This window comes from Falco punctatus (assembly GCF_963210335.1).
Source record: "Falco punctatus genome assembly, chromosome: 9".
Taxonomy (NCBI): Eukaryota; Metazoa; Chordata; class Aves; order Falconiformes; family Falconidae; genus Falco; species Falco punctatus.
In genome coordinates this window covers 51,387,478-51,402,309 of record NC_137589.1, presented here as the reverse complement: position 1 = coordinate 51,402,309, position 14,832 = coordinate 51,387,478, and the positions used below count along the sequence as shown (strand labels likewise).

General features: G+C 53.7%; 1 protein-coding gene across 1 annotated transcript in view; it reads left to right on the top strand.

Annotated features, from left to right (window-relative positions):
- ASTN2 (astrotactin 2) overlaps window positions 1-14,832 on the top strand; it is a 366,433-nt gene that overhangs the window by 201,777 nt on the left and 149,824 nt on the right. Inside the window, exons 12-13 of the mRNA XM_080402294.1 lie at window positions 3,419-3,585; window positions 5,611-5,799. Of these exons, the coding sequence (XP_080258420.1) occupies window positions 3,419-3,585; window positions 5,611-5,799 (356 nt within the window). The remainder of the gene's footprint in view (window positions 1-3,418; window positions 3,586-5,610; window positions 5,800-14,832) is intronic.

The window sequence follows — 14,832 nt, the reverse complement described above, 5'->3', positions numbered from 1 at the left end:
GCTTGTCAGATCCATGGGTGATGGATGGTCCAGGAGTTTGAGGCTGGTTCCGAAGCAGTGCAGGTCTAACACAGCAAACCAAAACCAGCTTTTTCTTTTGAATTGCTGGCTAACAGTTTATAGAGGATCCCTTTGCTTCCTTGGATAAAAGGATCCATCCTGTATCCGAATGAGGGGTGTGCAGAGGTGTGGTTGGCCAGGAGCTGCTGGGGCACCATGTCTCGCCAGCTTTCCTCCCGTCAGGCAGGGATGTCACCCGTGATCGCCCAGACAGGTTTATTGACTGAGTTGCTTATGGATTTTCTAATCATTTTCTGACACAGCCCCCCATCCTGTGTCACTGCCAAGGCAGATCGCAAATTGAACTGCAGCTGAATTGATGGGGGATTGATTAAAACTCACCATAATTATTGGTTCTCTGCTGCCCAAGCCAGACAAATCAATGTCAGCAATAACAGAACTGATCCTTTGTAAAAGCCCAGCAAACACAGAGTGAGGGCTAGTTTTGTAAGCTCCCCTGGGAGTCCAGACCGACTCTTCAGCACAGCCCAGGGAGTTGTGATTAGCACAAGCTGGCTTTTTCCTGGGTCATTGCTGACTACTGTGGACAGAGTTGCACCCAGATGGGCTTCAGTTCCCCCCCTGCTCTGATCTATTGGTGTGACATCCCAATTGCAAGTCCTCTGCTCCTGGAGCAGGGAGATCTGTAATAAAGTTTTGCCCGGTAGTTGCTCCATTTGCCTATTCATCCCTGCAAGACCTCCGCGCTGGCATTGCTGCTCCTGCCGTCTGCCTGTTGGTTTTGCTGGCTGGCGCTGGCTGCAGAGCTCGCCGGTTCCCCAGCTCACTGTCCCTGGCATCTTTGTCCCCCCTGTAGTGCCACCAAGCAGGGACACCTCCTGTGTTTGTGTGTTGGCTACCAAAGCTCTCTGTCCCTGGAGAGCTGCTTGCTGCAGCGTGACAGCTGGCTGGAGAGCCGGCTCCATGCCGAGCCAGGGATGGATGCGGAGGGGAGGGGGTGCTTTCTTTTACAAATTTTGTGCTTGAGCTACTTGCCTGCCATAAATAATAGGTATGAGGATGCATAATTACAAACAGAAAGGAAACTTGTGGTGATGAAAAGCCCAGACTGGAGGAATACCCCAAAGGTGACCTCAAGCAGAGTGGGACTAAGGGAGGGAGGGGCTTTGGTGACCTACTAACCTAGTCCCAGTGTCCCATCATCCTCCTCTGCGGGCTGGGGAAGGTGCTGTGCTCAGCGCACAGCTTGGTGCCAGGGTTAGAGTTCTGGGTGACAGCCCAGGACAGCCGTGACTGACCCTCTGCCGGTCACTCTGCAGCTCCTGCAGACCTGGATTCCCACCCAGTTGCCTTCAGCACCTTGGAGGGTCCCCGGGGAGCTCAGGGGGGGCTTGGGCAGAGCCCCAGATCCCACCCTGGTTGGTGTGGGGTGAGCAGCCCAGAGGTGGATGAGGTGCCACGGAGCAGAAGATGCTGTTTGCAGTCAGCCCTCCATCTCTAGGGAGAGGTGTTTCTGCCAGTTTGTACAGCTCTTATTCTTACAGTGGGGCTGGCAGATGCGGAGGAGACCACAGGAGATAAGTGTTGTATCTGCGGATTCACAAACACGCTTATCCTGATCCTGTTTCCCAGGCAGCTGGGTGGTAAAAGCACAGATTGTTCCAAGTGTCCTCTCTCGTCTCCTCCTTCATATTTATTCTGTATACGCAGCTAGAAAGCTTCCTGCTCCCATGTCCTCTGCAGCTTCGTGCCTAGGCAGGGCTACTGTTCCCCCACCTGCCTCCCTGGGGGGCTGCCTGTGCCCTGCCTGCTCTGCAGAGATGGGCAGCATCCTATTCCAGAGCCCTTCACTGCCAACATCCTTCGGCTAGAAAAGTTGTGTGCCTCTCAGCCTTCTCTTGCCTCCTTTTCCCACCTTACTTGGCACCTGCAGGGGAGGTGCTGAGGTTGGCAAGATCCACCCAAGCTTCAGGGCTGAGGGCACGGGAGCCAGCGAGGTGTCTGAGGGGCACCAGGGATGGAGATGCCTGAGACGTTGTGGTTGCTGCAGATGGGGCAGAAGCAGCTTTAAGGCTGCTACCGTAGGGAAATGGCACAGGGTTTCTAGGAGGTGGAAAGAAACTTTTCATACTTGATGGGGTTGGCCAGGACTCCCTAAAGCATCTTTCTGAGGTCCCCTGCAGGCAGCTTGCTTCTTAAGTAGCCAAGAGTGAGCGAGGCTCAAGCAGCCCATCTCCCGTCAGGACCCTGCCAGTGTCAGCAAGCACGGGGTCCAGGGTCTCCTGAACTTTTATTAATATGTACAGCATTTTACTCACATGGAAAATTGATTTCTCTTTTTAACCACAAAGTATAGCGGTTTTATAACCTTTCTTCTGCTTGACAGAGGCCATTTATAACCTGCTTTCATCACTACCTGTACAATCTCCAGACTAACCCATCTTCAAGAAATTCCATAATGCATTTTTAATTGCGAGCTGCTTCTAGGCAAGATTTATTTATTTTCTCAAGGACTGGGCCTTTTTGTTGTTGTTTGTGTGCGTGCATGTTTGGCGAAAAGGGATAAATAACGCAAGTGGAATAGAAGAGTACTTTAATCTGGGTGACAATTTATTGATGGCATTTGCCGCCTGCTGGCTTTTATCTTCTGGGACAAGGAAAGCCAGCTGAGGAACTGGAATTAAAACCCAGAGACAGATCTCCAGCTTACGTGAAGCAGCACGGTTCCCTTGGCTGCGGAAAACTGATGAGCCTGGGCTGCGGTCCTGTCTTCCGCCAGTCCTGCCTCCACCGCCGGCCAGTCCTGCCCGCAGCTGCCTCCCCCCGTGGGAGGGATCAGCTTTTGGAGCTGATGCCCAGGTCACGCTCGCTGGCCTGCCTGGCATGGGTTGAAGTGGTTATTCTGGGTCACTCCCAAGCACTGAGATGGCTTTCTGGTTTGGTCCCAGGTACTGAGATGGTATTTTCTGGGTTGCACCCAATTTCTCTGGGTCTCGGAGGAGCAGGCAGCAAATACAGAGGGTTCCTCCAGTACGTTACAGAGGGGGTTGTCATGCTTCGCCCCACACTGGCTTGAGGCTTCATCACTGTGTAATTTTGCTGCCTCAAGGATTTCACCCTCCTCCAAAGGGAGGAGGGGGAGGAAGGCTTTTGCAGCAGACTGGGTCCTTGCCCTATGGTTCTTGCCCCCTCCCCAAAGGCTCTGTGACATGATGCTGGGCCCTTGTGGCTGCCCCATCTGTCACTCAAATCGAACTCATCTCCTTTAGTTGTAGGCAGAGTTCAGTGGCACTGGCTCTTGGGTGGGCTGTGCCCTGGGAGGGCACCCACGGGGCTGTGGCTCCAGGGCAGGTGAGGACCCCCCAGTGACCTTCCCACATCCCATCTCTCGCTGCAGTGCCCTGAGGACCTCCGACCCATGAAGGATGGTACCGGTTGCTACGACTACTCCAAAGGGATTGACTGCTCAGATGGCTTCAACGGTGGCTGCGAGCAGCTCTGTCTCCAGCAGACCCTTCCTCTGCCCCACGACCCATTGTCCAGCACCATCTTCATGTTCTGTGGGTGAGTCCTGTCCAATGCTCCAGCATCTCTCACTAGCAGATAAATAACCTGTACCCTTTTCCATCCCTGCCAACCCTCCTGTGCCACCCAGCCCCAAACCGGCATGCCCAGCAAGGGAGCTGGGTGCCCAAGAAAAAGAAAAGCCTGTTTATGGAGCTGACTTCCAGCAGGGAGCAGAGGCACCTGGTTTGCCTGCAGGCAAAAGCATACGGGAGTGCGAGGAGCCATCTGAGCAGATGCACCTTCCTCCTCTCCCCCACTGTGTGATGGTACAGTTTGATCTGTGACTCACCATGAAGGGACCCAAAAACTGTACATTGAGTGTTGGAGGGGGAAGGTAGAGGATTTGTTTAAGAATTGCTACCTTCCCCCCTCCCCCCGCCCCATGCCTCTCTTAAAATAGAGTTTCATCCATGATTTTGGCCAGGATCCTATAATCCTACGCAATTTAGCATTTTCTCTCAGGAAAATCTCCCTGGCTGCAGTATGTTCTAAAAGGAGCTCAGTGATTATCTGGCTTTATGCTGCACAGCTGCAGCCATCCATCCATTGCCTGCCCCGTCCCGCGCCCAGCCCCAGCGCCGGGGGCTCTGCAGATTGCATCCCATGGCTGGTTCATGCTCTCGGGCACACGCGGGAACCTACTTCACATCCTGGTGCGAAGGGTTAGGGTGAAAGGGAGGAAAAGGAGCCCTTTTGGGAAGGGAATGTCCACAAGCAAGAGGGGGAGAAAATTCTCAACAGTAACTCTGAGGAGCATCCGTCAAGTCCCGAAGTTGCAGGTGCAGCAGAGACCGCGCAGCCCTGGCTGCTTGCTGCTCCCTGGGGAAGAGCAGCCCAGGGAGCTCTGCCTGTGTCAGCTTCTTTCTCTTTTTTTTTAATCCATTTTTGCTGGTTTGTTGTTCCCCCCACCACCACCTTCTTTTTTATTGTTGTTTAGCAGTACAGAGTGGTTGAGTCACTAAGACAGAGCACGTTGCTTGCAGAAGGGGTTGGGAATCCGTATAGACATTAGCAACCCTTGTGAGGAGTGTCTAGAAAACCTTGGGACATTACGTGGTCTCCATCCACACCCATGCAGGGAATCGGCATTTCAACCTTCCATCCTCGAGGGCAAAGACTCTTTCCCTGGGTTTGGTTGTTTTTTTGGTTTTTGTTTTGTTTTTTCATAATGCCTTTTCAAGGCAGGCCTGCACTTTGGGAACAGGCAGGGAAAAGTGCAACAGACGGGTGGGAGTTTTGCTTGCAGCAGTAAAATGCGGTAGAGGAATGGGAGAGGGAAGCAAGCTTGGATGGAGATGGGATTGTTAACAGAGCACTGTGGCGGTGGGGAGGAACGGGAATGCAGGGAACAGAACTTTCCTTGTCAGCTGGGAGCTGCAGCGCCGGGGAAAAGGCTGGAGGAAGGAGAAGAGAGGGAGGGGAGGCAGGATGAACACATATGCAAAAGACGCCGCTGATTTCTCTAGTGTCTGTAGTTAAATCACATCCCTGCTGCCTGCATCAGTTTCCCTTACTGTCTGTTGAAGATGAGCATGTGCATCTTACAGTGTGCTTGAAAGTGGGGCCAAAGAGCAAAAGAGCAGCCACACTGGAGCTGGAGCTGTTTCCTTGCAGGAGGGCGCTGCTGGGTGGAAAAAAGGGCAGGAGCTTGATTTTGCTTTGTTCTTGCCTGGGGAATGTTTGTACCTGCACGGCAGCAGTGTCACAGGACACAGGGTGGGCAGGGACTGTCGGGGATGGTTGAGCAGCGGCTGCACGGTGGGCTCAGCTCGGCTCGGGCACGGGGGCAGCTCCCAGGCAGGGCAGCCCGGCTGCAGGCAGGGTCGTGCTGCTGCAGGAAGGGTAGATGTTGGGAACAGCTGCAGAGGGTGCGGGCTCTGCAACCTCTGTGCCTTCCCGGGCAGCCGCTGCAGGAGTTGATGATGCTTGGCGGGGCTCAGCAGCAGCTCGTCCCGTGGCAGGGCTCGTGGGGTGGCATGCCCTGCGCCTGGCCCATCTCATGTAGCTTGCGGTGCTCCGCAGGTGCGTGGAGGAGTACAAGCTGGCGCCCGACGGGAAGTCCTGCCTGATGCTGTCTGACATCTGCGAGGGTCCCAAGTGCCTGAAGTCGGATGCCAAGTTCAACAACACCCTCTTCGGGGAGATGCTTCACGGCTATAACAACAGGAGCCAGCACGTCAACCAAGGGCAGGTGTTCCAGATGACTTTCAGGTATGGCCTAGTTCTGCTGCTAGCTTTGGGAACATGGGGATGGTGAGATGGGACCAAGGGCCGTTGGTGCAGAACCTGCATCTGTGACATGTTCACTAGGGGAAGAGAGCAAAAGGGCAACAAACACATGTGGTTTTCCTACTTGCTTATCCTTCCCACAGGCAGCAGCATAGGACCTTCCTGGGCCAGTGTGTGTTCGTTAGATAAGTGTTTAATTGCCTTCAGTGGGCTTTTCTCAGTGGTGTTGCCTCGTCTCTTCCTGAACACTAATGTCTTTCATCTCCACAATACCCTGTGACAATGAGTTCTGTTGTTTAACTGTGTGTAGCATGACAGAGCATTTCCTTTGGCGTGTTTTCAGCCTGTGCGAGCTGGTGTTACTCAGTGCCCAGTTTCAGTGCTGAGAGGAGCTGTGGATGTACCATGATAAGAAGGTAAATACCCCCACCAAGGGGCAAGGAGCAGATAGCAGGGGGGGTCTGCAAGCTGCATCCCAGGTATTTTGTGAGTGCCAAGGGTCAGATGAGGGTGGGGAAAGCAGGGTCTGAAGTGCCCAGATCTTCACCTTGCCGTGCTTATAGAGTAGAGCTTGCTGGTAGCTGCTGAATTCAGGGCTGGAAAATGAGTTTACTTATTTTTCTTCAGTTCTTCTGAATACAGCCATACTTTGAATGTAAACCAGTGTGGCCCTGTGAGTTTCAAAGCAGCAGCACTGCTCATGGTCAGGAGAGGATCCAGCACACATCCTACCCAGACATCTTCCTTCCCAGCATCTGCCAGTGCACTGAGGGTTTCTTTCCTGTTAAGACACCGAGACCTTATCACTGCCTCTGATTTTAGCTGGAGTTGTGGGTGCTCGTCGCTGCTGGCCACGGTGCTTTTCTGGGTGTTATTTCCCCAGCTGAGCGCAAAGCCTTCCTAGCTATGAATTTGCGCTGAACTCTGGCCTTCTGCTCTCTTGCTGGCAGATGAATTATGAGCTCCATCAGCACAAAGCCGCTTAGAAAGCCACAACCAGCTGAGTGCTTGGAGCCAGCAGAGCTGCAGCCTTTGCTGGAAGTGAGAATTGACAGTACACGAAGGCAATTTTCCCAGTGGGCTCCTCTTTGCTTTCTCTCCCTCCCATGTTACAAGCGTCAGTGGGTCCGTCAGAGCAGAGCCAGGGCTGCAGAGCTGAAATTCTTCATGAGCTGGTGGGTCTGGGGGCTTCAAACACTCCCCAAGCCCATCTCCTGGAAATGCCAGACCCAGACAGGCTCCCCCCAAACGAGGTCCAGCCCCAGCTCATGCTGTGAGTCCCTAAGCACCAAACCTTCTTTCTGCAGAGGCTTAGATCTCCTTTCCAGCTTGTCTGTAGCCTGCCCTTTCCTTGCACTGCGAAGTGGGAGGGTGGATAGCCATCCTTCCCCTGCCTCAGCCAGGGCTGAGGTCTAAGGGCTGCTTTGTTACTGCCAGGAAGCAAACACATCCCCTGTCCTCAGGGCTAAATTCCAGCCAAAAGCATGCCAGGTTGTCTGTGGGTCTTGTTTATCCTGGGCCATGTGGCTTCTCCAAGTCATGCCCTTTGAGGGCATCCTGGGGACGGTGGGTTTGGGCAGTCCCAGGCTGGACCAGGAGCAGTTCCTGCTGGGGCTGCCCTCGGCCTCTTCGCTATTGGGATAAAACACCTGTGGTGTGGGGATTGCATCTTCCAGGGGTCAGAGCCCAAAGCACTCCCGGGCAGCTCTGGCTGACAGTTTTTCAGATTTAAAAGAACCAGCTCTTAGTGACCCATCCTGCTTCCCACGGCTGGCCCGCTCCTGCTGCGCTGCATGGGCGATGCCCGAGGTGTGTGCAGTGCGGGGAAGCTTTTCCCTGTGAGGCTGCGTGCAGTGGGAGCCAGATGCTCTGCAGGACCTCGCTATCACAAACAGAGTTTTCAGTGCCCAGCATCAGCAGGGGCCTGGTCCCAGGTCTCACAGCTGTGAGGGGCAGGAGAAAGCAGCTCTGAAACAAGAGCAACTTGCAAAGTGTGCCCGCGTGTTGCAGGCTGTAGCGTGCAATGCGCTGGCTCGGCAGAGCTCAGAGCCTGGTGGGAGGCAGCATGTCTTGCTCCAGAAATGCTTTCAGCAGCCTGGAAGGTCAGTGTGGCTGCCCTTTCCTGTTTGAGTGTAGCCTGTTCGCTTCAAAAGCACTAGGCAGTGATGAGAAGGGCTCGCTTCCCTGCGCGCAGCATCTTTCCCTGCGGCCAGGCTGCCCGGTGTCGTAGGGTTATGCTGCAGAAACATCATCTCCTAACAAGGGAAGAGAAGGAGGTTAATGGAGAAGAAATTATTAACTAAAAGATGTAATTTGCCTCTGATTTTCATAGATATTCAAGAACCTCTCTGAGCATTAAGACACCAGCTGTTAGAGAAGCCCTTAATTTGGTGCATTTGAAACATAGCAGGAAGCTGCCTAATACCAGGGATTAAAAGCCTGTTTCTGCAAAGTAGGAGCAAGAACCTGCTATCAGAACAAGGGGCTGAGTATTTTAGAGGGATTTATAACTGCTGGGATCCTTTAGCTATGCAGATGTGACAGTCCTTTGAATGGTGTCTGCTTCCCATGTCGCCGCATCTTCAGTGTCTTTAATAAATAGGATATTCTCAATTTGCCAGGCATGTCAGCATGGTGTTAGGATGAAGCCTTTGTGCTGGGAAAAGCTGTCTCACACACCGTGGCCTGAGCAACACCTATCAGTTACAGCAGTATTTCCATCCCGTTGGGCTTGGGGTGGTCTCTTTGCCACCCAGCACTGATTAGAGTCTTTGCGCTTCTGATGGCTGCATGGTCCTCCTGGCCGCAGCCTAGCCCAGCACTGGGATGTAACTGGTGTAGCACCGATGGCTTTCCTGTGTCTGGCCAGCTTGAGAGGATGGGGATGTTCAGCAGGTACCTTTAAGATGCAGGGTAAGGATGATGTTTGACGTGAGCACGCAGCAGACTGGGCTGGTAGTGGGAGAGCTACACAGCCTTGGAGGTCCCAGACCTGAAACCAGCAAGCAGTTCTAGTCCATGCTGCTTCAGATTTTGGTTTTCCCCTTTAACCCACATAATTTTGTCCAAGGCGGTCAGGCAACACCCAAGCACTTTAGTGGCGTGACTGAGGAGATGGTTGGCACCCGAGGGAAGGATGGAGGAAGCAAACACTGGCTGCTGTGACCAACGTACTCACAACAGGGAGGGGCAGCAGCCGGAATGGTTCACGCTGCACGCACTGAATATGCTCCATATGTACACTAGCACCGGTGTAATGCCTTGCTGTGTTGCATAGAGCCTGTCCCTGCTCGCATGTCCCTCCGTGCTGCCAAGGACTCTCTTCCCATCCATCAGCAACAGTGAAGCCACAGCCCAGGATGTGAGCGCCGCAGCATCCCTGCAGCTCAGGTTGAGCCGTCGTGAGTTAGGAGCAATGTGGACAGCTTATTCTGTACTGAGGTGGCTTAATAACTGCTAATTATCGCTGTGGTGGTTGGGGTGCTCGACTGACCGGTTAGACAAGGCAGTGTCAAAGTTTCTCCTCAGAGGAGTGTTCTACATGATTGCTGCTGCTGCCGTTTTATTGCAAGGAGTTAAATCAAAGCACTCCTCTGGTGATGCTTCTCCTGCGTGGTCCCTTGCGGGTGCTTTGTTGGGGGGCAGAGGAGGGATCTTTCATCACACACCAGAACCCCTCCTTGCTCCTTCCACCACTGAGCCGAAAGCACATTCAGAGCCGCCTTATTCTGGGCATCCCTCTCTTCTTTTAAAAAAAAGGTTCTTCTCTTTGGAAAATGCTGTGTGGTGTTAATAAATAGATGGGATTGGAGCTGATCTATTCCAGTCACACCTCTCGGTCTATCCGGGAGACTCAGCAGTGGATCCAGCTCGCTAAAGACTAGATTAGAGCAATTTTTTCCCCGTTGCCTCACGGTGGGGCACAGCCCAAACTCCGCGCCGTCCCCAAATCACTGGGGGATTATTTTCTAAATGGGTTGTTTGTTTGTTCCTTATCTGTTTTGTGCCGTCTCTTTGCCACAAGGGAATAGAAATTTTTGTTTAAAAGCCGTTTGCAGTTTCAGACTGTTGCTTTTATGCCATTAATATGGTGAAATCCCAAATTACTACCCATGGAGCCAGCTTTACTTGCTGGATTATTACTGCATAGCAAATGGGATGTCAGAGCAGTGCGTGGCAGAGCTCTCCCCAGGGTGCAGCCATCTGCCCTAACCTATCCCTTCCCATCCCTACCTCCAGCTCTGTCTCTCATCCCGGCTTTTGCTCCAGCTTGGCATAGCCCTGGGACACAGGGAGCACCTTGCTCAGCCACACAGTCCTCATTTGATTCCCTCCCAGAGGAGATGCAGTGAATCCGGGAAGTTTCTGGGTGTGGGGGCAGAAAAGCAGCCAAAATGGTTCAGTGGCTGGATGGAAGGAGGATGTGTGTCAGCACTCCCTCACTGCTAAACACGTGCTGAGCACCGAGTGTTTTCCCCTCTCCGTAACCAGGGAGGATGTCTCCAGATGATGTAGGGCTGCAGTGCTGTGCTGTGCCAAGCACCCTTCTACAGACTGGAAGTACCCTTCCCTCTGCAATCCCTCAGAGGATGCTGTTCCTCACATCTCCACCTATAAAACAGGGCTGCTGCTTCTTTACAGCCTTGGGGAAGCTAAAGGGTGGGTTGGAGGTGGTGCTGAGCACCGGCCAGTGCTACCGAGGTGGCTCGGGTGCTGCAGGGACGGATGGGCACCCACTGGCCCCAAGCATTGCCAGCCTGGCAGCCAGCTCTGCCCCCACACAGCTGCGGTAGTGCTGTCAGGCAGTGTGCCGGGTCGCTGAACTGATGCGGGGAATTGTCATAATATTGATGAGGAGTTTGGCAAGTTAATTTAAAATCTGTCACTCCTTCCTCTCACTGCTTCTCAGCCCTTAATAAACCAGGGTGGCGACAGCAGGTGAGCTGACAGCTCAGTGCCAACCCTGCCGGGGGGCTGCTTTGGAAAATGTCCTCATCCCATCACTCCCAACTGTGCTGGGCCAGGCCTCCTGCGAGCTGCACCCAGTGCCCCCCCAGCTGTGGGTGCTGCCAGGGGCCGGGGTGGTGCTCAGAGGGTGCAGCATCACTTCTGGGTCCGAGAGGCTGGGGGGGCCTTTGCTGGTGCCACCCGGCTTGGAACTCGCGGACCAGCCCTCACAAGGACATCCTGCCTCCCCCGCGGCATCACAAATGAAAAGTCTGTAACCAGTTAAATTAACGCTATTGATTTTTTTGTATTTTTTTCCCTTTATTTGAAACCTCCAAGCACAGAAGTTATAATTGCGCTGTTTATTATTCCTGTGCTGGTGAGCTCAGTGCCAGCCAGTACACCAACGCCTTGTTTACCTATTACCCTTCAGGCCGGGATAACGGATGGATCTCTTTTCCAGTGGCTGCCTTCCATTTCATTCCTCTTTTTATTATTTGTTGCTGCAATTCTATTACCTGTTCACAACTCTGAAGCCTCAGACATACTAGTTGGAAGCAATGATGTCTTTCCAAGCCAGGCTAATGCCTCAGGCCTTGGTCCTCAGTAGCTGGCGAGGGGGTCGTTAGCAGTTTAGCAGCTCTGCAGAGCGGGTGCGGGATGTGATGCTCTGGTTCTGCCCCGCTCCCGGTGCGTGCCATGTGGGAGCACTGCCTGCTCCCAGCCAGGGGTGCTGCCTGCAGAGCAGGGATGTCCTGGTGCCTGCTTGTGGCCATGTCACATGCGATGGCTGTGAAGCCCCCAGAGGGCCCCCATCTGAGCTGTTTTCTCAATCCTATTTTTTTCACCTCTCAGCCTAGCATCAGGGACATCCTGGCTGCTTTATTGAGTCCATCTAGCCCTTTTCTGAGCCCACAACTCGTTGCATACAGACACACGCCATGTATTTTGAGGGCATCTTCACTGGCCAGGCTAAGCATTGAGGTTTTGTCAGTCCAGTGTATAAATGACTAATGCAATAAGCACAGTACTCCATCAGTTAGGTTACTGTTACATCCTGCGTGCATCAGCTCTGCTCCATTTCAAAGTCAGCATCCCACTGAGAAAGAGAACAAACCGTTCAGCTTTGAGTTGGTTATTTCTGACAGTCTGCAGCCACAGGCTTTTTGCACTGGATTGGCAGCATTTTTTTATTCTTCTAGCAAAACAAAAGCAAGCCTATTGCCAACAATATCCTAAAGACAATCCAGGGGTCCAGGGCAAAAGCGATATTTTTTAAAATACACTGAGATGTTAGTAATAGAGGTATTTTAAGTACTAGAGGTTTTCAGACTCATTCTGCACGTGGTGTGGGTAGGATTTAAGAAGCAGGTCATCACATCCTTGGCGAATGCGGGCATGGCTGTTGCAGCCACCTCGTGTTCCTGCTGCCCCATCCCTGCTCTGGATGCACCTCTGAGCTGCTCCATTTCATTCCTGTCTGCACAGGCAGTGGGGTAATCTCGCACGGGGTCAGTCCTTGCTGTTTGGTCACTGCCTGTGAGAGCCCCACCACCCCCAGCGTGTGCCTGAGCCCCTGGAGGAGGAGGGACGGCCGGAGTGGAAGCTGCCAGCAGAGCCCAAAACTGATTGCACATCTGTGACTTGGGGCTTGGGCTCCTCGCCCAGCTCCTTCTGAGCCCCAGGCAGTGCGTGAAGGTGTGCAGGTTAAAAAATAGGTGGGTGTTTGGAAATGCACCCAAACTCCCCACCTTTATTATGAGGCTGAGGAAATGCCAAGCAGCTTTCACCTCAGCCCATGCCCTGAAAGCAGGCTTTTCGGCCATGTAGGTTGATGTTTCAAAGGGGAGCTCATGCCGCAGAGGTGGGCAGTGAGAGAGCAGAGCTGGCATGGTGCCTTGGGAGATGAGGGTACCACGGGTATATACCCCAAACCCACTCGCACAGGCACAGTCCAGAGCCAAGGCACTGCTGTTGGACATGGTACCATCACACACCAAAGCTGATGGTCTGTCACCCCCTGGCTTCTGCTGGGCTGGGGGACAAGCTGGTGGCGGCAGAGCTTTCCTTACCCTGGCAGTGGAGCTGCTGCCCCTGCAGCAAGGGATGCCGGGGAGCTGCTCCCCCACCCCACACCCCTGCTCCCTGCTCCCCCCAGCCCTGGCAGCGCGTTTGTGTCTGTGCAGATGTTTGTATTCTCTGCAGCTGATGAAAATATTCATTATCTTGTTAGCTGCTGCGGCGGAGGAAGTTCAGATTTGCATTTCCACAGCTAATCACGCAGCGCAAACAGAGCCTGTCACCCAGCAGTGCTAATTGGGCAGAGCAGCGCTGTGCCCGGGCAGGGAGTCCTCCCTCCTGTCCTTCCCACCGCCCGTGCTGCCGTGCCAGCTGGCATGGCAGGGGAGAAGTGCCGGGGCCACGTGGGCACAGCGTGGAGGCGAGGAGGATGTCAGGGTTTCTGGGATCGGGAGGTGGAGGAAGGCAGCGGGCAGCAGGATGGTCAGCCAGTGAGGAGGAGTGCTGGTCCCCAGGCAGTGTGGGAGCAGGTAGTGGGATCCCAGTCCGGGAACGCTGCTGGGCAAGGGGTGTGTATGTGTGCCTATGGGAAGGTCGTGTCTCCTAGTCCTGGGCCTGGGAGCTTCTCATGGGATGGGAGGTCTGGGGGAGTGCTTGTCCCTTGGGGAGCTGGCATGGGACACAGGCTCCTCCTGCAATGAGCCTGCCCTGCTGTCATCAGGGGACACCTGTGTCCCCCCATGCAGCTCTCAGGGGGCTTGGTGAGGTCTGCAGGGTCTACCCAGGGAAAAAGTGATGGTGACATCCTTGTCTCAAGTCCTAAGCATGAGGTAAACATAAAGGTCTGAGAGAGGAGATGTGGACCCGCACAGGAGAGGAGAGACCGGAGCTGGCGTCAGGCACTTGCAGAACGAGAGCAGGGTTCTGCTCCCCTCCCGGGTCTGGCAGAGGTGCGGTGATTCCTGTGCCATCCCCTCCTTGTCACGGCTCCCTTGATTGTGCCCGGCACTGCCAAGCCTGCCTTTGCTTTTCCAAGCTCCCAAGGCACCCGGGAGGTTTCCCCCTTCCCCCATGCTGTGGGGAGCAGTCTGCGAGATGGACTCACTGACCTCCTAGCCTTTCCCGTCTCTGACTTTTACGATACTAATTACAGCTAGTGTTATTGCATAGTTAATCTGCATTATTAAGAGATGCGGTGGAGATTGGTTTTGTAATAATAACGGCTCAGATTTATAGAGTACCTTTCATCCCAGGGGTTCCTTATTGGCTTTATAGCCTTTGAGTGGTGTACAGGCTTGCAGAGAGGAATTGCTGCTTCTTTCCTCATCTGACGCCGGGTACAGCCACTCCTGGGGCACGGGGGCTCTGCACCCACTTGAGATGCATGAAAATGAGGGTTATGTTCAGCTGAATAGAAAAGAGAGTGAGGTGGGAGGGTTTGAGGCAGTTAATTGTAATTACCCAACTTTAAGCTGTGATAGCAGGGTTTTTCCATCACGCTTTGGGCACTTTGGTGGTCACCATTAGCATGGGCCGTGGGTCAGTGCTGCTCGCACCACAGGCACCGCTCCTGCAGCACCTCTGGGGACAAGGCTGACACTTACCAGCCCATCACTGCTCTTCCTCACTAGTGCCTGCGCTGGTCGATGGAGATTCCCCATCCAAGGACTAAATCAGCTTGACATTGACTTAGCAATGCGAAACCTTGCTCCAGGCAATGCAGTCACAAGCAGGCACCAGCATGGAGATATCCGAGTGCTCCGCAGCTATGCCAGCTGTCGAGCCATACCTGCCTCTGAGATAGCAGCAGGGCTTGGATGCAATCCTCGATGCAGCAGAAAATCTTGTCTTGCTCTTTCCCATCCCAAGTGGTCTCTCCAGAGATGGAGGATTTGCCCTTCTGCATGTTGCAGTGTAACTTGTAACTGTATAAACCTGAAGGCAAGTGCTAAGTTTAGGCTTGGGCCATCAGTTGAACTCACTGTCCACCAAAAGTGATGGGCAAGCTGTGCTCCCATCCCCTGCTGCATCAGATAACCCAGGAGTTCT